At 38.6% G+C, this 25,185-nt stretch overlaps 2 protein-coding genes across 2 annotated transcripts; one reads left to right on the forward strand and one right to left on the reverse strand.

Annotated features, from left to right (window-relative positions):
* Positions 1–4,625: 4,625 nt before the first annotated feature.
* LOC135617335 (uncharacterized) lies at positions 4,626–8,140 on the forward strand. Its single transcript, XM_065117432.1, has 5 exons — positions 4,626–4,852; positions 6,192–6,244; positions 7,278–7,448; positions 7,659–7,739; positions 7,807–8,140. Exons 1-5 carry the CDS (start codon positions 4,793–4,795, stop codon positions 7,976–7,978), a joined length of 537 nt encoding a protein of 178 aa, XP_064973504.1. The 5' UTR covers positions 4,626–4,792; the 3' UTR covers positions 7,979–8,140.
* A 920-nt stretch (positions 8,141–9,060) lies between these two features.
* LOC135616157 (pre-mRNA-processing-splicing factor 8A-like) lies at positions 9,061–20,539 on the reverse strand. Its single transcript, XM_065115344.1, has 26 exons — positions 20,313–20,539; positions 19,393–19,516; positions 19,169–19,261; positions 18,577–18,967; positions 17,888–18,353; positions 17,008–17,798; positions 16,804–16,889; positions 16,478–16,660; positions 15,928–16,242; positions 15,521–15,825; positions 14,977–15,431; positions 14,688–14,814; positions 13,709–13,953; positions 13,501–13,624; positions 13,203–13,392; positions 13,001–13,108; positions 12,583–12,836; positions 11,827–12,443; positions 11,638–11,744; positions 11,302–11,556; positions 10,734–11,207; positions 10,460–10,621; positions 10,170–10,367; positions 9,794–10,072; positions 9,459–9,701; positions 9,061–9,345 (listed from the first exon to the last, which is right to left on the reverse strand). The coding sequence occupies exons 1-26, from the start codon at positions 20,525–20,527 to the stop codon at positions 9,154–9,156; spliced, it is 6,999 nt and encodes a 2,332-aa protein (XP_064971416.1). The 5' UTR covers positions 20,528–20,539; the 3' UTR covers positions 9,061–9,153.
* Positions 20,540–25,185: the final 4,646 nt, after the last annotated feature.

Below are 25,185 nucleotides of genomic sequence, written 5' to 3' on the forward strand. Positions count from 1 at the left end.
CAAATCTTCTTACTGCTTTAGTTCCTTATTACTCTTGCTGCGCAACTTCAAGAATACGCCTGCAAGTTAAATTTCTCAAGTTTCGTTCTTAACGTACGAAAGATTTTGATTAAAATCGAAGTTTTAATCCACGGCACTAATTCACCCCCCCCCCTCTTAGTGCCGCTCCGATCCTAACAGGGGCGACATCATATGCGCAGCGGAAGAACAAGAAAACAAAATCCCCGATTCCCAAAGAGTTGTTCGTCGTCGTGTGATGATTTGTGTGCAAAATCCGCGAAACTTAAAACTGCGTATAAAGTAGATTGTGTTACCTAGGGAGATCATATATCCCTGTTGCCTTGCAGATCCTTAGGAGAGGGTGAAGGAGGTCAAGCGTCCTCCTCTCTAGCGGTGATCCACACAGCAAGGTTGCGACGACGCTCCTCAAAACTCCAAGCCTGCTCTAAGGTGGAGAGGGAGAGGAGAATAGGAAAGGCAAGCAAAGGCTCTAGCCTATAAGGCTCTGAATCCCTCCTATTTATAGAGGTCCTCTGTCAAACCCTAATAGGTCCTCCCCTAGTGGGTATTGGATCTGCATCCAATAAGACAAGGGCTCCGTCGGATATCTAATATCCGAACTTTTACTCATCGCAATTCCTACCATATGTGTGTGACCCTCTAGGCCCAATATCGAGTAGGCCGTGAGTTATACCTGTCAGAACTCCTTCTAACTCAGTGAGTTATTATCTTTGTAATAATTCACTCGACTCATCGACTACGGACGTACTAGGCCACTACGCCGTAGTCCCCAGACGATACAGGGGAATCCAATCTATTGGACCTGTCTGTCCTCAGTTATCGTGTACCTATAGTCCCTCATCCATCTAATATCCCAGAGACCGTATATCGAGCATGGTGCTGTCAGACCCATACGGTTTCTACTCGAGTCTCGCTATAATCGGATTCTTCCGGAGAACTCTTTCTCTCTCAACCCGAATGACCCTAGCCAAGGATTTGTCTGAGTGAGAACACATGGGATATTCCTCTCATGACGCCGAGAGTGGATGATCCTCTATCGACACTCAATAGCCCTCGTAAGGTCGACTACCACTCCCAATGACCACCTGTACTAGATCTGGGACAGCCAAACCTATAAGTCTGGTATCAAAGAGTGGAGCACTCATACAGGACATCCTTGGTGTCTTAAGTCTAAGGATCAAATACACCACTAGGACTACGGAATCGTTGTCTGACAATAAGGCATCATCAACCATCCAGCATTCCGTAAGTGGATCAATCAGTGAACTCATTCTCCAATAAGCACCTGTATTGTATCCCTAGTGTCCCTACATGAGTAGCTATGAGACCAGCTGCATCCATCATATGGACGGGTATATAGCACACCAGTCTGTCCGGTTATCACGATGTCCCTCTCGAGTAACTTATGACCTGGATTATTTAGGATATGTGTTTAAAGGTGAATCGATCTCATTATCGTGATCTCATCACGATCTGATTCCCATTGCACAAATCCAAGGACATCACAATATATATATGCACATATGCAATAGTTATAAAGTGATATACGCCAAAATATAATAAGCAAAAAGATTCTGTGTCAAGTCACACGTGTTATCACTCACGTGATTGGCTTGCTGGGCACCTATGACTAGTAATATCAAGCTGGCCATGAGTCATACCTATCAGAACTCCTTCTAACTCAGTGAATTATTATCTTTGTAATAATTCACTCGACTCATCGACTACGGATGTACTAAGCCACTACGCCGTAGTCCCCAGACGATACAGGGGAATCCAATCCATTGAACCTATTTGTCCTCAGTTATCGTGTACCTATAGCCCCTCATCCATATAATATCCTAGAGACCGTATATCGAGCATGGTGCTGTCCCATACAGTTTCTACTCGAGTCTCCCTCTAATCGGATTCTCCCGGAGAACTCTTTCTCTCTCAACCCGAATGACCTTGGCCAGGGATTTGTCTGAGTAAGAACACATGGGATATTCCTCTCATGACGTCGAGAGTGGATGATCCTCTATCGACACTCAATAGCTCTCGTATGGTCGACTACCACTCTCAATGACCAGTTGTACTAGATTTGGGACAGCCAAACCTATAAGTCTGGTATCAAAGAGTGGAGCACTCATATAGGATATCCTTGGTGTCTCAAGTCTAAGGACCAGATATACCACTAGGACTACGGAATCGCTGTCTGATAATAAGGCATCATCAACCATCCAGCATTCCGTAAGCAGATCAATCAGTGAACTCATTCTCCAATGAGCACCTGTACTGTATCCCTAATGTCCCTACACGAGCAACTATGAGACCAGCTGCATCCATCATATGGACGGGTATACAGCACACCAGTCTGTCCAGTTATCACGATATTTCTCTCGAGTAACCTATGATTGGGATTATTTAGGATATGTGTTTAAAGGTGAATCGATCTCATTTTCATGATCTCATCACGATCTGATTCCCATTGCACAGATCCAATGACATCACAATATATATATATATATATATATATGCAATAGTTATAAAGTGATATATGTAAAAATATAATAAGTAAAAAAATTTTGTATGATTAACTCGTTGGGCATCTATACCTAGCATCTAATTCACTGTACCACTGTTTTGACACTAGTGTTTTTGTATCACTGGCAATAGTGTGTGGTGGTAATGGTAAGTCAATGCTCCCGTTAGTTTTCCTTGTGGCTATCAACCTCGAGTTTGAAGCCATTGCATGCATCTACAGGGTTTTGCTAAAATAGTGGGCAGAAGGTATAGGGAGATCAAGCTTCCCTACAATGAACAGATGAGGTGGGTTGGGAGCATCTCCATGTTTGTGTTTGGCTTCATGTGGTTCTACTGCTCCTAGATCTTTGTGTTGCAGGACGCTCAGCTAGTTCTGTGTTTTTGGATATGTGCATTTGGATTGGGAGCAGACAGTCAGAAGAGTTTCTTTGGCAGCCACTTTGGTGGAGTCTCTTCCTATCAGTGATGTTGTAGATGACAACATCTCTGTTCCCTTCACAAATATGTTGACATCTTTTCTACTTTTTGGTCGTAATATCCTCACTGCTTCTGATGTGGTGATTGTGTTGAAGAGCAAATCTATTTCTGATGTTTGTTGGAATATTGCTCCTCCCGTCTTCCGTTTAAGAGGCTTGTAATATAATTTGCTGAAATAAATGTTCTCTCTTGTTTGTTCGATGTCGTAGTACAACATTTGTATTGAAGTCTTGCAAGATGTGACCAACAAGATGACTCTTATCAAGAATTCTTTATGATTTCAGATTAAATTCAATGAAGTGACGAACACGTACTGGCTTAGCTCACTATTCATCTATCAACAGCCTCTAATAATAATAATATCGTCATCATCTCATGATATCATCAAGGTGAAGGAGTTACCGATCTAAACCTATCAACAACAACTAGAATAATAATAATAATAATAATAATAATAATAATAATACAAATTTAAACAACTAGAATATTTGTTTAATGATAATATTTCCAATTTATTTTTCTTAGATCGAACATTTTAAATCATAATTTTTTCAACACACTAGGTTGAAGATTCGAAACCATATTTGGTTAAGATTTTTCAATGTGTCGAATAAAATTTAGCTAGTAAAAAAAAATTACTAGATCAAATTTCACTCTCATCACTTATTATTTACGAAAAAATAAAAATAAAAAGGCAAGACTGCTCCATGCCTCTTTACCATAATCAATCAATCAATCAATCTAAAACAGTACCCAACGATGCAAAAACACAACTCCAACTCTGCCAACCCCCTGCCATCTGCAGCAAGAACGTACACCTAATCAAACAAAAGCAAAAGAATAAAAGGGTAAGAAGTGAAAATAACAGAGTCACGTTTCAAGTTTCTGTAGACATCATCATCAATTAAAGGGAGGATATATGAAGCAAATCAAAAGGCGTCATTAAGCTTCGTTCATATTAATAATACATTTTGAACGTTTCCTTGATATATAGATTTGAATGAATTTGGAGGTCTATCTTTTTTTAATAGTATCTATCATCTTTCACTGAGACGAGGAAAGTTTGATGGAAGACATGTCTAAGGGTTCTCTCTATTTAAAAGCTAGATGTGGAAATTTTTGTGAACTTTGGATGCACCTACTTGAGGACCCGTCATTTGCTCAAGTCAACGAAGGTAGGAGTAAATCATTTAATCAAATGATTTGTATCCAAACCACTATTGATTATAGTGGTAGTATACTAACTATATGGTTTTAGGAAGATTATTATTCTTTGAATTACATTTAATCGAGAGGATTAGTTCGTTATGATTTTATGCTAATGTGGCCGCCAATAGCAGCATGCCTTTATTTTGTAGTAGTTACCTAATTGTTGTTTAGGTCTTCGTCGATGGTGAACACCCAATCATCATATCATCAACTCACATGACCCGAGATTTAGGATACTCGCTTCTTTCAAAATAGAAGATCGGAACCACTGACTACACTATCCAGGAAATAGAAATGGAAAACATCATCACTAACCATTTCAATTATTTAGAGAACAACGAATCAGTGGGCAGGATTTGGTGAGATGAGGAGGGATTCCGCACTCTCACTCACACTGGAAGAAGAGGAGTGAGTCATTTCGGCCGCTTCCGTTGGGTTTTTAGCGCACTCCGTTTATGTTGGACCGGTTCGGTCTGGTCACCAACCGGTTGCCGCCTATATAATGTAACGGCGGCCAGCGTCCTGGGCGATTCCCCAATCCGTCGGTGGCGGCAGAGCGGCGATGAAGGAGATGCATGACGGCGGCGATTCCGACGCACCGGAGGAGTTTACTGCCGCCGAGGTCCAACTTTGGCAGATCCTTCCTTTCCCTTTCTCGTGGTTTACTTCCCCAATTTTCTTCGTCATCTGTCGGCTAAAACTGGTCGTTTGCTTTTCGGTTCGGAAACCCTAGGTTTCAACTAGGGTTTCAACCTAGTTATCGTACATCCGTGAGGAAATAATTATTTGTTGGATTTGCTTATAGATTTATGGTGATTTAATCGATGATATTTTCTTTCTCTTTATTTGCTTTCTGAAGTAAAATAAGATGAGATAGGTTTATGGTCATGTCGCCGACGTGATTAAGCATTGATGTTGGATGCTTCTACTAGGAGCTCAAATGCCACATTGTTTTAGGTATTTTTTGCTAAATGAGATGTTTGCTACGATTCAAAAGCCACAGCAAATGCAACATCAGATGGAAATAAATCGAAAATTTTAAGGTACAGGAGGTGCTGGATTTTAGATGCTGGGGAACCCTCATGCTGCCTTTAGTAACCCAATCCATAATCCAGACTGCACGCAAAAAGGATATGGCAATATTTATGCAAAAACACTTCTCTTGAATTAATCAGTAATATTGTTCATATAGCAGATACCCACATAGTTGAGATCGACAGCTTTCTGTTGTAATTATTAGATCAGACAGTTTATGCAAGTATTAATGTGCAAATCGAGGATTCATGTGCTACTGCACATGGGGACATGCTTCTTGAAACTAGTTTTAATGGCACCAAGACATTCTCAGGTATGCTGATTTTGAACAGCCAGTTTCAGTGGCATCAATGCATGCTGAAGTTTGCTGGTGCAAGTTTGTGTCAGCCTATTCTGAATTCTTAGGGTCAACTTTTTGGTTGTTGCATACCTGTATGAGCATGTATCCTGCCATAGTTAAAAGAGTTATGTTGAATGTTTCTTTCATATTAGGTGTGTCTGCATTAAGTTTATTGAGTTGAATGTGGAATGCAATAAACAGTGCAATTGGACATGTAGCTCAATAGTTTGAGCTGCCATTAGTTTTCATGCAGCACTGCATTAAGTTTGTACGCAGGGCAAAATACTTCTTTGAGCTGTCTCGCTCTTCCGTTAAGAGTTATACATGTCCTATCTGAAGATGCATTCATTATTCTGAAAATATTGTTCTATCATCTGTTGAGTCGAATAGCTATTTTGGGCTGTTAATTTCTTCTCTTAGCTTAGCTTCAATCAATCATGCTAAGAATGCATACATGACTTATAGCGAGGCAAGCACTTAATCTTTTGGACCATTAACCTTAAATTCTATCATGTGACACTTTATCTGGTTTATATTTGTTCGTATATTTATCTTACACATTGTTATAAATGGTGATATTCTGCAGGGCATTAAGCAAGATGAAGAAATTAGAAAAGTCCAGAGAGAGAATGTGATGAGGTTTTCTTTTGTTACACACAAGCAATTTTTGTTTACTTTGTTTAATTACCTTTTCGTGGGTTGAAAAATGTGCATTGCATTATTTTTTTTAATGGTATTAGAAATGTGTAATATACATCCATTAGATTTTTATCATTTTCTTTCATGTTTGTCATTTTTTTCCATCTTTGTTGTTAAAAAATTTATTAGTCGCTTAGTCTTTAAAATTGCTTTAAGTTGTTGTAGATAATGGTTGTCTTATTCACTCTGCTCTACTGACACACATCAGTTTATTACATAACTTTTTTGTTAATTTTTCGATGCTCTATATTTTCCATGTGAAGCTGAATAAATTTGCATCTCTACTGTGATACTTTAAGAAAAATTTATAATAGGCACTCAAGCCATTGCCGAGTTTGAACTAATATTTATATGCTGTTTCTTTTTTAACTAGGGTATCGTTTGTGTTTTTTATTGCCTCACCAAAGATAAATTAAAATTTTGCTTTACATTTCACATAATTTCGGAATGTATTTTTTTATTGAATATATAAGTTGTAACCAAAGCTTGCCACTATCTGAAGTACGGGAAGGATGCATGTGAAATAATTTAAAGCAAATATGTCTCAGATGTAATCTTTTTTGGAGGGGCTTTTTGATGAACATCTTATCCTCAACATGAGAGCATTCAATTCATTTCTTGGTACAAGTTTCTGTAAATTTGAATTCACAAGATAGGATGGTCCTGCATATTTGTGAAATATGTTCTGTGGCTACTTCTGTGTAGTTTTGTTGTATTGTGGTTTTCAAATATGGTTTTATCAACGTGAAGACAGAATTGTCAACATGCTAGTTGCAGATTGGCTAGGTATCTTGACATTCTTATGCTACATAAAATGTTGAGGCCACTATGCCATGTCATTTACTTCAATCTTCTTGTTTTTACATGGTTTTAACTGTACATAATCTTATTTAAATATGTTGAAGACCTTCCTTTCTTTAAAATATATGAAAAATAGTGGGAACAAATGAGTGAGTGAACTTGTTTTTTGAAGGGTCGCTCATGAGAATAAAGAACGTAGGAGACAATGGGCGCAGAGAAAGACTCAACCAAAACAGAAGAAAGAAGGTGTAGAAGCTGAAGAGACTGAACAACCCGATGAGGCACCCAGTATACCAGGAATGCTTCCAAGCAACATAGTTGCTGTTCTTGCAGCCCGTGAAAAGTATGCCTTTTTGGATTGCCTCATGTATTCTCAGGATTGAATTTTTTTTAGTGGATCACTGTATCTGGTCATCACCATGATTGTTCATGGTACCTGAATCCTTCTTCTGTTATATTATTGGAGTGCATCATGCACTTGTAGTAATTCGATGAGCTTGCTTATCATGAGCAAAGAAACTTTTTTAGTGGAGAACTAAATTTCTTTCTACAGGTTAACGTTCTCATCAGACTCTGAGGAAGAAATTGTAAAGCAGAAAAACACTAAAAGAAAGAAAAAGAAGAAAGCATCGGGGTAATTGTTCCTCTTCCTATTTATATTATTTATAAAATATTCTGCTAACCAGTTGGTTTATCTTTAGGCCTGAGACAATTCTCCTGAAGGACATTCCTCCTCCCCAATGCCTGGAAAATTCCTTGGAATTTTTGAAGAGGAGAAAGATGCAGGTCCCCAGATCATCTTCCATTCTGAAGAATGCGGACCAGGCATTGCGTCTCCTTTCATCAAAAGGTAGCTTGCGGAGCCTGAGTTAGCGAATTTGACATTGTTTTAACTCGTAGTATCCAAGATATTAGCACCGGGGCACCTTACCTTAATTTGTTGGCTTACAATTTAAGTATTTTGCAACCTTACTTGGAGTCTTGCAATGCAACGTGAGAACAGCATATTATTTGGAATTGTATGGAAATTTACGACGTCTTAGGAGGGTGGAGGATGGTTTTTTATGTTTGTGAATTAATTAATCTGGTTATATAGTTGATTCAATTTTCTCATTTGAAGGTAAGATTTGATTCCAAAATCTTACAATAAATAATCAAGATATTTTAAATTTAAGTTACTTGACATTTTTAATTTATTTTCAAATCAATTTTGTAGATATAAAAATATATTCAATCCTTAACACTTATAATGTAGGTTAAATATATTATTATCAGTTTAATGTTTCGTATGTAAGAACACTTGTCGGATTGAATCAAGTTAATGTTTTAAGTTAAATATATTATTAAATTTAAGTTAAATGTTTTATTATCAGTTTAATGTTTCAACGTTAGTTATTATTCTTTTGGATATGAAATTAATGGGACGATGAACCTAACATCAAATTTAAGCTTGTCTCATATAATATTATTATTATTATAATATGCTATTATAACCTTAGTGCTTTCCGTATAAAAAAAATTGTTGAGGATGGTTTCGAATCCGACTTATTAATTTATAGATACAGAATCACATATGATTAAAAAAATTTAAATATAAATTGATAATAATATATTTATCTAACCTTATATGTCAATTCCAATTAAGTAAATCGGAATGAGGTGTTAGTCTTGATGGGATATTTTATGATGATTACAGACAGTTTTATATACTAGTAGAACAAATCGGAGCTGTGAGGCATTGCAATCCGTGGAATGTCAGAGACCAAGAAGAGTGGGGAGGGAACTCGAGCTGCAACAAGCAAAGACACCGATTTGTCTTACCATGTTGAGAGAACGGAGAAGGCAAAAGTGAGAGTCGATGGTGATCAAGAAATATTCTAGAATTTTCAGGAAGCAGAGTCTTGATGAGCTCAACATCAAGTATTCCATAACATAAAAATCTGAGAGGGCCTCTTTCACGGACAACACCGAGTCCAAAAGTGGAATACAAACGTCGGCTCGCACCATCATCCTACAGGCTCATCGCCTGCCGCTCGCTATAGACCCAACTACGAGAAGGCATCCTCCCTGTCTGCCTCTGCTGCGCCCACCTCTTCCAGATTAGTGAACTCCAGGAAGTGCGTCGGCCGGTGATCCTCATGGTAGTAGTCCCTCGCGTTTCCTAGCTTCACGCCGTATCGCATGCTTACCGTATGCTTGACTCCCATGAAGTTGTAATTCCAAGGGCCATCGTCCGGGACCTGAGATGCCAACCGACAAGCCAAAGAAACACCCGCGATTCAGCGACCCATCGCAACGTAACATAATAATGTGATTTGGAGAGAGAGAGAGAGAGAGAGAAGATTTTATTTACCATGTAGAAGCCCAGGAAGCGGTCACTGAGAAGCATCTGCACTTTCTCGTAATGCGTTGGTAGATAACCGTGGGGATTGCTCCCGGTATCCTTGTTAACACGACCCCATTCGTAACCGGATGGGGTCAGCTTGTAGGCAGTCAACGAGCAGGATCCTGGAGTGAAGCTGCAGGTCAAAATAATGCATTTCTCGCCGTCCCACTGCTTATTGTTCTCGAGAATCCGTGCATGAGCAGTCACATCCTGCACAAAATACAAAAAATAAAGGGAAAATTGCATTTCCTCACCCAATGAATGCACGGCCAATATCACTAAAAGCAACTAAAATATCCAACCTGTGGAGATAGCTGAGGAAGCTCGTTGGGCTGCGTATGCATCCATCCCAATGGTTCTAGGTCGTTTAGAACGTCGTGCTCGGGTAGAGCCGACGGCAGATGCACCTGCTGGTGAGTCCCCCATTGCGGTGGCATAACTATGCAGCGGATCTCCTTCACCCGTGGGTTATCCTGGGGACTCAAACCATAAAGGTAACCAGAAATCTGAGTTCTCAAATCTGCTATGCCAATAAACTTCTTCAAGACGTTCTTAGGGATGATGTAAGTGTATCCCGTCTCCTGCTCATCACAAACCACAACAAACAAGGAAATGTAAATAAAGATCGATTCAAGTCGTAGCTCAAGGATATTAGAAAATCGAATTAGTTAGTAGTACCTTTGCGTCGTCTGAGTTCACATAGATGTGACTAACACGGAGATGAAGATTTGCAGCTGAGATAGCTCTCACGCGCCAGTCGGTCTTGGAACCGAATGCTTGCTGCTCGTATGGACTAGTTGTGGTGACTATAAGCTCATCGCCATGGACGTTCGTCGTTCTTGATGTAACCGCTGTTAACCGACTATCTTCTTTGGCCTACAACAGCCGAGAGAAAGCCATCCATTACGAACTCAAAATACGAAATAGAATTTTAAGCAAGCAAAGCACGCATGACCGAATTACAAAACCTGTTTCTCGATTTCGGCCATCTGTTGTCTCTGCTGCGAGGGTGGAGCAATCTCCGCACCGAGTATTATGTCACGGATTTCAGACTGTGTTAGCGCAGATGTATTCACATTATTCTTCTTGGAGTAGTCTGAAAGAATGAGGTCTCTCAGTGCGACTTCCACCTGAATCAGATCTTTCCCTCGTTAACCCATAACATTATCTTTACATGGTAAAGGAAGGAAGGCAATAATAAAAGGCGCTATCGAATGAATAATTCATTCTAAGGAAGGTTACCTTCATCCACTCATCGTCCGTTAGAGAAGGCCAGATATGGTGAGGTTGGGTGATGACGGTCTTGTCAGGCTTCAGTAACATCTTTGCTTTCTCATTGTTCACGTGCAGCGCCCGCAGTATCAGTATGAGACGGGAGAAGGCAGTGTACGACGAGATAGTCTTCAGCCAATCATCGTAGATATTAAATAGAACCATCTGAGGTTCGGTAGCCTTTAAAATCAGATCACCAAACTTGTCGATCTTCAAGCAAGCCTGGAAAGGCAACTGTAGCTCACTCCCCTTGATTACGATGTTGGGGAAATCGAGCAAATGGACCTCTAGAGGATCCAGCATTCCTTTGCGAGTGACGATGATTTGTTTTGGTTGCTCTTCCACTGGCAATGACCGCACAAGAGCAGCTACTTCTTCTGCGGTTTTCCACTTGGCCAGCTGACCCAGCCGTTTCTGCCCTGCCCACACGCTCGTATGGATGACCTGCAAGATACCAACCAACCACAAGTCTGAACCTCAACAAAATCAAACACAGCTCAAAACCAAGCTGAGCTAGGTTTTAAAGAAATCGGCAAACCTTGAGAAATAGCTGTCCTGTTCTCGGATTGAATATAAAGATGGCGCCATTTATGGGCTTAGTGGTGAGATTTCCCTCGAAAGTTCGATGTATTGTTACTCTATACACATTAGTGTCGTCGACAAACCATTTAATTTGGCTGCTGAAAATTTCTCCGTAGTTTTGTGACGAAAGATAAGGCTCGGTTGGCTCGGATGAGTACAACTGTAGACCTTTCCTTATGCGCTCCCTCAGGACATATAATGCCGGATTTGACTGCATGAAAACATGAGAGAGAGTAAGCAAAACAATTGAAGGTCGCAGGTAAAAGAAGAAGAAGAAGAAGAACTAATAGACCTTTATAATCTTGTTCATTGCTTGAGCCAATAAAGGCTTCGACCCAGGGAACCAATTGCCGAAGGCTGAGTGAAGGTTATATGCCAAATCTAATCCGATCATGACGCCTGCAAAAACACACAAGATCATCATTTAGCAAGTTCCCAAATGACCCCATAAGATACATGTGCCGAATGCGGCAATCAATACCAGTGGGTGCCGGATATATGGACATGTTGTCCGTTGTGTAATCCATGAACTTGGCCCTAGCATAACGTTCTATGTCATGGGAATCATAGTCCCCCCAACGAAGTTGCACATCGATCCAGTATTTATTGCTTGCTTTTTGATCGAAAACATCCTTTGACTCGGCAACCAGGCTTGGCTTGGACATGGGCCATCTATGTGCAGCAAAGAGAAGAATATCAGCACAGGAACTGTTCATCTTGTAACTTTTTCTTGGGTGTATAGTCTCTTTTTGCACCGTCTCAATCTCCAGTGCATCCAACTCTTGATCCAAAACTTGACAAAGGTCCATGACAACACTCTCATGAATCTTTTGCCAAAGATGAGCACGAAATATCTGGATCAAAGATATCTTCAAAGTAGGAATTTTTCCGTGCATAAATATTCCCGTCAGATCAAGCTGCACCTGGAAGCCCACATACACGTTTGCACGATTTATGGTGGGAGACCACCACAAGGTAAACCTGCGGTTTGGAATTTGATTTAGACCCGATCGTTGCGCGTTTGTAAGTTTCTTGTACTTCATGGACTCCTCGAATCCAGATGCCTTCTCCCAGAAGAGACCCTCCCATGTCGGGAAACTGGAATGAATACGTAATAATAATAATAGCCACGATCAGCTTGAAAGAAAAGGTGAATAACAGGACGAATAATACGATGTCAAATGAAATGAATACTTTACTAGGACGATGATGCCCCCCCTCCCCAATTTCTACTTACTATGTGCCTTTAAACAATGTATGTTCCAGAATTCCTTCGACGCCTCCCAGCGCTTGGATCACGTCGGTCCGGTAATTGTTCAAGTTCCAAAGCTTTCCATCATGCCGTTGGTGGGTCCACCAAAATGGATTCTGCTTCAAAACTTGATACTTGTTAAATTCGGTACGAACTCTCCATCCCTTGTCATACGCCAGAGTATGGCGGTCTTTCTGGAAGAGGGTGTTGATTCGAGGTATGCCCCTGTCCCAGGAATCCTACAGCACAGCGCAGCACAGCACGTCAAAACTTGAATTAGTAGTGGCAATGGCGATAGCGGCAGTCGCAGGGCAAACGGATCATCTTGGTTTGGTTGAAGAAATTTTATTTTCGATTAACGTAAGAAGAGTACACCACTGACTCACGGTGCAAAACCAAATACCTCTAGATCCTCGAGTGTCAGCCGTCTATTTTGTGACCCTGCTTCCTGTCTCTTCGATGCGTATTCAGCCCAAACACGCTGTGAATCGATAAACTCACTCTCCCAGGGCTGGAGAAATCAGAAAAAGGCCACCGTGTAAGATGAGCAAATATGAAATATATATATATATATTCGAAAACCAAGATGTTTGATTAAACAAAACCTGTATGTAACGGTAAAGATTGGGAATAAGTTGATCTTCCTCATGACTCATACCACTCCTGAAATGTGTCACTCCAACATCTGTTTGCTGGCTATACCGCAGGTCACTCTGTGGGATCAATACGTGACCCATAGACAACATGCCAAGGCCTCCAATCTCCTTTGGCGTGTAAAAAATGACAGGAGGAAATCTGTTGACCAGAAGAAACGTCAGCACACACACAGATTGTCGTCGTCGTCGTCGTCGTCGACGATACCAGCAAAGTTGGTGAATACAAAAAATAATTTTTTTTTGTTACCTGCTAGGCATCTTTGAATTTAATCCGATTTTAATACGGGTCTGTATCTTGTTTTCACACTTGACCAGCAAATCCAGCAACTCCTGCGTGTGCACGGTTGCTTCTCGGAAATACGTCATAAGACCTGTCGAACAAGTAAAAACGTACATAAATTAAGCAATACAGCCTCCGTATGATATAGAAAGCTAGAGAGTCAGTTTGGGAGTACCAATAAGAGCCGTATTCCATTTGTTAACAATCTTAGTGAAAGTGGTAGATCCTGAAGACATAAGGATCTGCCGTACACGATTCTCAAACACCTTCAGTTGTTCGTCATCGACACGCAAGAAAGCCATCGCTGTTCTCTCTTTGGTTTGCTCATTTTGCAGGTTCCACACTCCATCTTCTGTGTTACCGAAAGCAGCCTCCGGAGCCATTCGTACTTTAGGCAATATCCGAACCTCAAATCCACACCTACAGTCAATCCATTACGAACAACAAACGATGATGAATAAATGTTACCGAAGCTTTGAAAACTAGATTGCTTCTATAAGAAAAAGTTTGATCGCTAAAAGATAGTTCGGTACCCAGAATATCCGAAAAAGGAACTAGAGAAAAGAGAAAAGTGAATAAAAGAATAAAAAGCTGTCTTACGAGGCATAATGGGTGTATAGCACTGAATATATAAGTACTCAATTTAATAAGCAAAATAACACACTTCATATTTGGTTAGCACCAAAAACAAGGAAAAAACAGTACAAGTTTGTCCATAGCTTATACTTACACACATGCTGATACACAGATGAGGTAGTGATAAAAACAACAACTCGAAGCAACAAAGGAACTCTTTCAGAAATTAATCGGTGGAGCTCTCTGCATGGTTGCATCAGATATGCAAGCTAAATTTAAGGCAGCAATGACGAAGAGCTACAATTTAAGGCAGAGAGAGAGAGAGAGAGAGAGAGAGAGAGAGAGAGACTAAAAGATTCCAAGAAAATAAAGACAATTTAAGACAGCAATGATGAAGAGCTACAAACGGCATTTGACAATCAAAATATGAGGGGCATGTAATTAAACGTTTTGGGAAAGATAAATTTCAAGCATGCAAAGACATACATAATAAAATTGAAACTACAGCACAGCACTCTGATCTGAGCTGCCATAAAACATACTGAAGAGAAAAGAAATGCAGGAGGAAATAGCCTTACATGCTGAAAAGAAGATTTGGATTGTCCTTGCTATAAACAGAAACAAAGCTGTTTTCCCATTCCAATGTCGTGATACTTGGAGGTAGTCGATTCTTCATATCCCAAAACACACTTCGTCCGAGGTTCACTGTAATGTCCCAGGTAATAAAGTCACGAACAGATTCATGAACCAATAAAACTTCAAACACACAGCAGCAGCAGCAGCAGCAGCACCACCACCACCGAGAAAAGAAAGAGCAGAAACTAAAAGCTAAATAGATAGATAGGCTAAGGCGGCAAAGAGAGGTACCATCATGTTTCATCAGCCTCATTCTTGCATCTCTTGGCCAACACTTGTTATTGTTATACCCAACCATATTCTCGTTGTTTGGATCGGGATGTTCGATAAGATACCGCTGAATTAGGTCACGTGCCTCTTCACGAGAGAAACGAAACAACATGTGTACTCTATCAATGTAACGGGAATACAATCGAATGGGATGCCTGGTCTCAACTCTGGTGTCTGCATAAGTAATGAATTCATTGGGCATCCGAGAAGGACCAGCAATTTCAGTGGCTCGGGTCAAACCAAGAAGCAACAGATCAAGCACAAGCCCATAATATTGCACAACAAAGGAGGCGAATTGCAGACCGGGAATGAGACCGTAGCTGTTCGTATGGCTCATATCCTTGTATGACAAAACGACATTGTTTTTACCAGTAATATACTCAGCAAGTGATGGTTCGAGAACCAAACATAAAAGCCTGCAAACGGTGAATCGGATAAGGAAACGGAAGTAGGAGTGAGTTTAATGCATAAATTTTGCAAGAAAGAGGACGACGAATGATTTTACCTCTTAAGCAAGATCAAATCAATTTTCTCCAAGAGCTTCTCAAACTTTGTTTGCAACACCACCACGCACTGGCCATCACTTGCATCCCATATCGCTTGCAAGTTATTTATACCTTGACACCATTTGTACACCAGCAGAGGAGGCGGTTCGGAATCCGCAGGCTTGACCCAATTAGGGAACAGTTGTCGTCTGTCACCTTCGTACCACAAATACTGATCAAGGTACGCATCTGTGATTTTCTCGAGAGGTTCAATCTCATAAACAGGAAGCAGATGACTGTACAGATCCATAAACTCGATGCCGACCTGTGAAAGATAGCGTGCGTACGTATTGGATGTTAAATTGCAAAACTCTAAGACGGGTCATGAGAGACATTAAAACAAACGGCTGGCGGGGGTTCGGTTTACCTCCTTGAAGACACGCTGGCTTGACAAGTGACGTTTTATCCTGGATAGAGCCTCGTGAGGGTTGTCGTATGCTTGTTCGATAAGACCCAATTCTTCCCTTTGTGATTGATTCAGTCTCACTGCCACACTGTAAGACTCCTTCAGCCTCTCTAGTGCAAGCACGAGAAGTTTGGTGTCATGTTTGTACCACAGTGGTGGAAACGGTATAGGAGAAAACTTCCTTGATTCCAGCCAATGGGCTGTCGTGGTGTAGATGACCACAGCTTCTTCCGGGGTGATGTACGGACCATCTTTCAAGTAGTTGTGTTGCCTTTCCTGCAAATAGAAAGGAAATGTGATTTGTCGAACAGGTAAGAAAATGCTTTTGCTCCCAAAAGGGAGCCAAAACATACGACGCCGGACTAGACGTCGAACGAATATAAAGGATGCAAGAACAATGAGAAAATAGACAATCGGAGTAGACAAATGTCAAATGCCATATGATATGTATGATAGGAGAGCCCATCAGGGTGAAGTCAAAGACTGAAAGCAAACTGAATTTGATTTTTACCTTCTCGGCCTTTAAAATTAAACGAGTTAATCTTCCTAGATTTTTTCGACAAACGGTCTTATCCACAGTTGCACCCCTTCTGATACGTTCCCGATTGTAGTGAGCGACATTCGTCCACCAGTCCGCCTTGGATTTTACGTAGCGGAGTATCGTATTCTCAATCGGCACTGCAAGTGCCGGGACCTGAAAGAAACAAACCAGCATATGACTCAGCCCACGGGAAGAAGAAGCGAACGAGAATCCACGAGATCATCCATAAGCTCTCCTCTCCTCTCCTCTCCTCTCCTCTCCTCTCCTCTCCTCCACATTAGATTAGATTAGCTTACCTTCCATGGTATGTTGGCTTTCCAACAGCGCCACGCTTCACTAAGATGTTGCAAGATAGTCCTCGCCTTGTTCTGCCTAATACCCTCTGCAGAGCACAGAGCGACGAGTTACTAGTATTTTTTATTCGATACAAGTGGGAAAAGAGTTGTTGACCAAATCGCACTTATCTTAGAAATAAAAACATCATTCGTGTGTGGTCTTACCAGGCATCGCATCAAGAATATCATGCATCACAGCAGCCCGGAGCTCCAAATCAAAGTGGCTTTCGACACGTTGCTTCGTAACTGTCTTGGCAACTCCTTTAGAATGACGACCCTGGAACTGACGTGCGAGTAAATTGGCCAACCATCTTTCTAGCAGCGGCACAATCCCACGAAGGAAGAACAACCACACCCTCCACGTGGGTGCCCAAAACCCACAGCCAGGTCCCTTCCCAACAGGACCAGTATTGAAACGATAGTAAATCAAATGCTTCAAATCTTTACACATTCTAATCTGCCGCATGAGACGGTACTTGTAACGATACATACCGGTCAACTGGCCGACATGAGAGAAAATATAGTGCAGGCCATCAGCTAATTGAAAAGCGTCGACGTTTCCCAGGCGGAATTGGACGTTGGCATCGACGACAAGCTTCGTCAGACGGAGTATCTCCCGACACAGATGAAAGGCATTGCCGAACCGCGACTTCTTTCGCTCCTTTGTGGTAAGTGTTTTCACAGGCTTTAAATTGAAATTATAATCAAGGTGAAGATAATTAAGACTTTTCCGATGAATCAACAGATTCAGCATATTGTAACCTTGCTGACAGACTTGCAGCCCTGCCTCCACCCAGTCTAGTTGTGTCGTTTGGAAGAATTTAGTTGCCTGAAGTGACCGGAATAAGTGTTTCTTCTTGTGCGCCTTGGGAGGTCGATGATGCAACTCGTTCAATACAAAACATTTCAACAACTTCTGATAACTGACACGAACTTTAACCGGGTAGGATGGAGGACTGCAAATAATAGCACAAGAGTTCAGAAAAGCAAGGAACTAATTCAATTCTAACGAAAACAAGATGGTGATTGATAAAGCACTACATACCAATGCTCCTTGTACCATTCCGACACAAGAGCTATATCTTCAGCTCGTCTTGTTCGACCAGATCTCATATTAAATGGGTGTGGCGCAAATAGCAATGAGATACCGGCTGCTGTTGTGTCGGTATATATTGGAGTCTCGTGCAGGAGAGGTTCGACTCCTTGGGGAAGGAAAAAATCTTCCTCATCATTCTCGTGTTGAACTTTTTTCCAAGAGATGGGATTTATTAAAGGATCGAAGTAAAACACAGGCAAATCAGGATCCTCGGCTTTTATGTACATTATCATGGGGCCGTGATACGGGCTGAGCTTAACTTTCCTTGGCCTGTTGTTGTACAGATGAGGGAATGCTATCCTATACTCGGTTCTTAGTGGCTGACGAATTATAAGCTTATTGATATCGTTAAATTCATTCCAGTCTTCGTCTCCCTTCTCCGTATCACGATACAATGGCTCAAACTTGGGACCTCCTGCAATTATCCCAACAAAAAGTATTCGTAAGGAAAAGGAAGGGTGAACAGATCACAACATTAGCACACATCTGTAAAGTGAAATATATATATATATATATATATATATATATATACATGCAGATCACAACGAATAAAATATTCAAATCTAAAAATACGTAATATGATTATTCACTAACAAATTGTGAAGAAGAACAACACAGTGAGATAGATAGATGTATACCAGGTATGCACACGTTTAGCGCTTTGGCAGTGAAGAACGACTCCATATCGAACAAGTAAAAGTAATTGCGGTCGATCAGATCAGAGAGTAGCTGCCCAGCAAGCCGATGAAGATTTGCCATTATGGGAAGCGAAAGATGCCACCTTCTGTAACTAGGACCATTTATAAGCTTCGTTTTCACTAGAGGTTTATGATCATAGAACCACGAGTACACAACAGCATCTTCTTCGTCGTCCAATTCTATCTGAATAGCCTCCAGGGGTTCCACATCTAACAAATTGTCAGCGTAGTCTAACGGAGGCTCCTCATCATCGAAAGGTGGGAAACGCATTCTTTTAAAGTGTCTTCGGTCTCTTTTCTCCCTTCGCATCATGATCCACATCGAACCCCACTGCCAAAACACAAACCAGAGACAATAAAAATAAGATTCCTACTATCAAGGATTATATATATATATATATATATATATATATAGATTGTCAATTCAGATTAAAAAACACATGATGTGTACTAGGAGGACATGTATATTGCTCTTCGACCTGGAAGCCGTCATGAAGAAGTATATTTTGATGATCAAACAAGACACACACACCTGCGCCAGGTATATAGGTTCAGCCACCCATGGGATCTCATTCACGAACGTGATTGCACCAGTTGTATGATACAGGACTTTCACATTGCGAACCTAAATCGAAAAAAGAAAGAAAAAATTTATTTTGTTAGAAGATTTAAGTAGTAATTCCAAAAATTCTCGAAACCTGACCTGAGGAGACATTGCTGATGAGAGGCAAACAAGAAAAAAAAAAAAAAGGGTACCTGCTCCCACGGCATAGGCATATTCTCGAGAAGCTTGTAAACTGCATGAGGAACGAACTTCAAAGCTCCTAGGTATACGCGTTTATCATACCGATGTTTCTTCGACGACATATCTCCATGATCTCTGTCCAAGAAAGGAAAGCAAACAATATCGATTAACTTGAAACTAGGATCGCCATGTCTGTTTATCACAAATGACGCAAATATCAACCATAAACTAGTTGTACTCAAAGTTCCCAATATAACAGCACAATCATCCATTCATCCACCTCACAACTACGCCAGCAATAAAATGAAATCATTCATACTGCCAAAAAACAAACCTTCAAATGCAAAATAGTGTGTGTCATTCAATATTTTCATCATACAAAGGGGAAAAGACATCCGAAACACATCTTCTTCTAACAATTCATAGGTTGAAATATATGTCTTCCATCAATATCTACGCTTCGATCCCCACTGGGTTAGAAAGACTTTTTAGGTCCAAAGTATCAAATTAAATTCAAACCCTGGCACAAACTAACCCGACAAACCTTTGGTGCAACTAACAATCTCAAGTATATAACCTTAACAGATACATCATAATACATTCTTTTTTAAGCACAATTCAAAATAATAATAATAATAATAATAATAATAATAAAGGAAAAAAATATTTTATAGTCGGTCAATAAACATAATGAACTCCCACAAAACTTCTGAAACGATTGCTGATAGAACTCACACACTTCACCGCTTGAGAATAGTAGAATCAACATATGAAAGACCGACCATGGGGCTAAAAGTGATTTTAGTATCTGTAAACCTAAAAAACAATTTTAAGCGTTGTTCATCACACTCTCGCACTAAAACCGACATCTTCCCAGTGGAATCGGAATCAGAGAGAGAACCACAAAGGAGCCCGAGAAAAGGGAGAGCACCTGATTATCTTTCTGACGTGCTCCGGTGGCATATCCTCCTTCTGTGTCTCGACGAACCCAAACTTCCTCTTCTCCCCATATCGCTTGGCGTTGAGCTGCTGCCACTTCCTCGCCTTCTCCACCAGCTGCGCCTCCAGCTCCCCTGGCGAGGGCGGTATGCTGTTAGGCGGCTGCACCGCTGGCGGGGGAGGGGCCATCCGAGGCCCCGGCATCATTCCTGGTGGCGCCATCGGAGACGACGACGACGGCGCGCCGCCGTTCCACATCTTGATCTTTACCCTACGCAAAAATCGGGAGCCAAGGGGAAGAGACCGCGACTTCCTCCTTTGTCTGGGGTTTCGGACTGGAGGAGGGAGAGAGCTCTTTCTAAACGAGGAAGGCGAATGGGACGGAAGCGAGGGGGCGTGTATGGGGGATCGAGGGGATTATTTATAGATCGAGCGGGTCCAGTCGGTCGGGGACGCGAGGAGTCTGCTTTCAGAGTCGTGTTCCGCCATCAGCTTTGTCCGTTTATCATGTTCCAAACGCGAATCTTGGCGGGAGTTCTAATCGGATCATCACGGGTGACGGCGGCTAAAAATCATTTTTTTTCGTGGAAAAATGTAAAAATTTGCAATTTCTATATATATATATATATATTTATTTATTTATTTATTTATTTATATATATGGAATAGAGATAGGTCTATTGACTATCTAACACTGAGATTGGGGATTGTTGAATAAGATAAATCTAATATTGAGATAATTATCTATAGGCGAATGAGAAAATTATCTTTTTTTTTTTTTTTTACGTATTTCACGGATGGTACCTCTTTTTTCAAAATTTTCAAACAGTCACCAATATTTTTCATGTTCCAAAAATATTGGTTGGTTTTTAATCAAAAAATATTGTAAGGTTAGTTTAAAAACACTATATAGTGTTATAACATGGTATTTTATTTTAAACACTATATAGTGTTTTTAAAACACTATATAATGTTTTTGAACCAAATATTGATGTCACACTGTTTTAAAATAAAACACTATACAGTATTTTTAAAACACTATAAAATAAATAATAATTGACGAGATGTGTCTAATATTAGGATATAACAAAAATTAGGAAGTAAATAATAATTATGAGATGTATATAGGGCGATTGCTAGGAAAAATATACTATTTTAAGATATTTTTCCAATGATATCTTTTTTATATAATTCCTAAACAGTCACCTCTTATTTCAAAATTTTCAAAAACATCTCCCCAAAGCTGTCATGTATTTTTTCAGCCCAATCCAAAACAGTATTTTATGTATTAATTTTTATCCAAAAAATATGTTTTATGCATTAATTTACAGTAGTTTATGTATTAATTTCAAAAAATTCCAGTTGAAAAATCTTACAACTTTCCGACTTTATTAAATCATATTCTTGTCAAACACTCAAACGATAAGTTTAAATTTGATTTTTTTATATTAAATTTTTTTTTTTTTTTTTGTGAAGATTACATGCAAATCAAATTTATCATGACACCATAACAATTGAGTTTTTTATAAAGCATATGCCTACTGTTGGGTCAGATGATTATAAGAATTATTAATTTTGAATTTAACTCAAGTATAATTTTAATTATGGAGCTTAATTTCTAATCGATATGAATGAAGATAATTATTAAATATTAAGAAAAATATCATTGATGCTCATGTGGAGAGTTGACACCTAGCCGCCCATTATGGCATATCAACGATGCATTGTTTGACATTTTGGCATTGCATTAAGTGAGGATATTTAAATCGATAGAGGAATTCCACATTAAGGACTCGACACTAGACATACAATTTAAAGAACAGTCACGATGGTATGACTTGGGTTGTCGCTTCAAATCTATTTTTGTGATTCTTATGGGAGCTTCCTATTAGATTTAATTCTTATAATTTAATTTTTAAAATTATTATTATTTTGATGATTACATATGAAAGGACATGTCTCTTAGGACAATTTTGCTTTTGCAGTATGACTTGTGAGGTATTTCTAAGCTCTAATACATATATGTCTCCTGGACAATTGCCTTTCCAGTATCACTTTTCAGTATGACTGACTTTTGAGGTATTTCTAAGCTTATCCATATACATCATATTCACTTTTACTCATCATAAATAACTATTGTTTTGTATGGACCTAAATTCAAAAGCTTGGCATATGCTTTTCTTGAAATGTGGGAGATTTTATGATATACTGTGTGATATATTCTATTTATGTAAATGTAAAATAATGGAAATATTATTCACATATGAAAAGAAAAATTATACACGCAAAATGTTAGATGCTAAATGTTCTTGAAATAATATGGGGCTACGATACATGAAGATTAAGATGTTAATTTTTCAAAATTTTGGGATTTCAATTCTTGTTAATGATAATATATAACTTATTTAATATTTTTTTATAATATTTATAAAAATACAAATGATTAAGTTATATATTCAATATTATGAGTAAATTATTAATTCTTTCATGTTAAATTTTATTAAAAATATAGGGGCCTTAATTATCTTATTTGTATATATATGAATTTGTTTACATGTATCTTGGCATACTTATTATTTACATTTTGGACACATTTGTCAATTAATTAAATATATGATTTATGATTATAAGTTTATTCTTGCTATGGACGCCAAACATTAAAAAAAAAAGACTACATAATTCATCATGATAGCATTAATAAAGATATAAATATAAAAGGTATGTTATCCTATATCATCGAGGGGGGATACATTAGCGGATCATCGAACGATAAGAACTCAACCTCTATAAAAGAAATTGTTTAAAAAAGATTTAATACAATAATAGTAAGTTGATTGATTAATCAAATAGCATATTGAAAAATAAAGAATAAACAATACATTAGTGCATGAGTGGAGTTTAACCCCAACCTCTATCCCTATAGTGAATGCTTATCGCTAAGATGTGTAAAAAAAGAGTTTTAACCCTTAAATAGACTTGAAATTGTATATTATGTAAGATGTGACTCTATACATATCCCTTAATATGGGCACACTTTTGTAAGAGGATATCTATATACAATCATAAGGAATCGAGCACTTCCTAAAAGCTCACATGAAAAAATAAGATTCATGCACATTTATTAACATGCAACCTTGTGGTAAATTATATGTATTGTGTGTATAATAGTAAAAATTTGGATAAAAAAAATAATATAGTTCAAGACCTAGTCCACATCCTTTCGTTTATATGAAAACTATTTACTTTAAGTGAAGTTCAAACTTTATATATGAAAGCTAACCGTTGAGCAACCACTTTGTTATTTTTGTTTATTAATTATTTTAATTTTAATCTTAAAAGTTTTAAGTTTTGTGGATGATTGTTAGATTAAATTTATTAAAATTTAAAATTTTTTAAAATTATTTTTTGATGATTATATATGAAAGGACATGTCCTTTAAATAAATGCATTTATATGATAATTTTTGAGGCATTTGTAGGCTCTATAAATAGAGTCTAAACCCCTTAATAAATCTAATTTAGAGAACAGTATTGCTATTTGTTTTGGTATAAAAAGCTAGCCAAATCACTTCACAATTATGCTCTAGGGGATAATACAAGTTGAATCTTGGGATAGAACCCAATCTTGATCCGTCCTACATGTAGGGATATGATTTTTTTTAAGACAATGATTACGGGCTTTCTTTCTATACTTCATCTTTTAACTTTTTATTTATTTTATTATTTTTTTAATCAAAATCTAAATACCTCATGTTTTACCTGAAAATTCTCCTCATTCTTATGATTATCTATCATACTACATGTCTAGACTCACTTTAGATTCAATGTGAAATCAAATCCTCCAAATTTAATTATTGATTTAAGCATAAGAAGAATTTTATCGAGTACAACCCCATTGTAATCTTACCTGATTTTTAGATGGGAATTCAATGTTGTCATTTCTAGTCATCTTGTGACATATTTGGTAGTTGCATTGGAGTCTTTCCGGATAAGATAATAAAGAAAAAAATAAAACATAAATATACTTAAGATTTTTTATTATTATTTTTGGTTATGTATGAACTTACCTTTCCACACATTAATCCATCCTTAATCCATTGGACGAGACCATTCAAATATTGAATGGTCTAATGTAATTGTGACATTTCAAACAAATAATATAGGAATGGAGACAAATAACTAATGTAAATTTAGATTCGACTCGACCATTTTGGAAGTCAGATTGCATATGTGAGGAAAGTTCTTTATACGACGTGTTCGTCAAGAACACATTCAAATATTGTAATTAATTAATTTTTTCTTGAAACAGTGACTACAAGAGAAAAATTGAAATAACTTACTCGCCCTTACATGTACCAAAACAAGCATTGAGATCCCTTACATATATTTTATCCCTTCTAGTTTCGTAGGTCTGCAAAATTTAAATTAAGAAGCATTGAGATATATTTATAGTTTCCATAATATTTATTATAGATGTATTAATATTATTTTATCCCATCTAGTTATGTACGACTGCCCAAGACCTTGCGGGAGAAGCTGGTTGGCCATCTTATCATCGACATGTGTAGGAAAGCAATGTAATCTGGGTTCAAGATAACAACGGTTATGATCGAAATCCATACCCTCATATAATTGCATGAATTGCGCAATATCCGAACATAACTGCCCCAAATATCTATCATAAAATGGGTTCATATGAAAAAATACCTCAACATAGTTGTTTTGCATGATTCATATGAATTTCAAAGTTTATCTCGAGGTCGACTCATAAATAAGAATTAGATTAGCTCCGAATCAACTTCTTGCTCAGATAACCACACCAATCATGGCTCGACACGATATGAGTCCACTCAATAATTAAACCACA

The sequence above is a fragment of the Musa acuminata genome, chromosome BXJ2-7 (assembly GCF_036884655.1).
Source record: "Musa acuminata AAA Group cultivar baxijiao chromosome BXJ2-7, Cavendish_Baxijiao_AAA, whole genome shotgun sequence".
Classification (NCBI taxonomy): domain Eukaryota; kingdom Viridiplantae; phylum Streptophyta; class Magnoliopsida; order Zingiberales; family Musaceae; genus Musa; species Musa acuminata.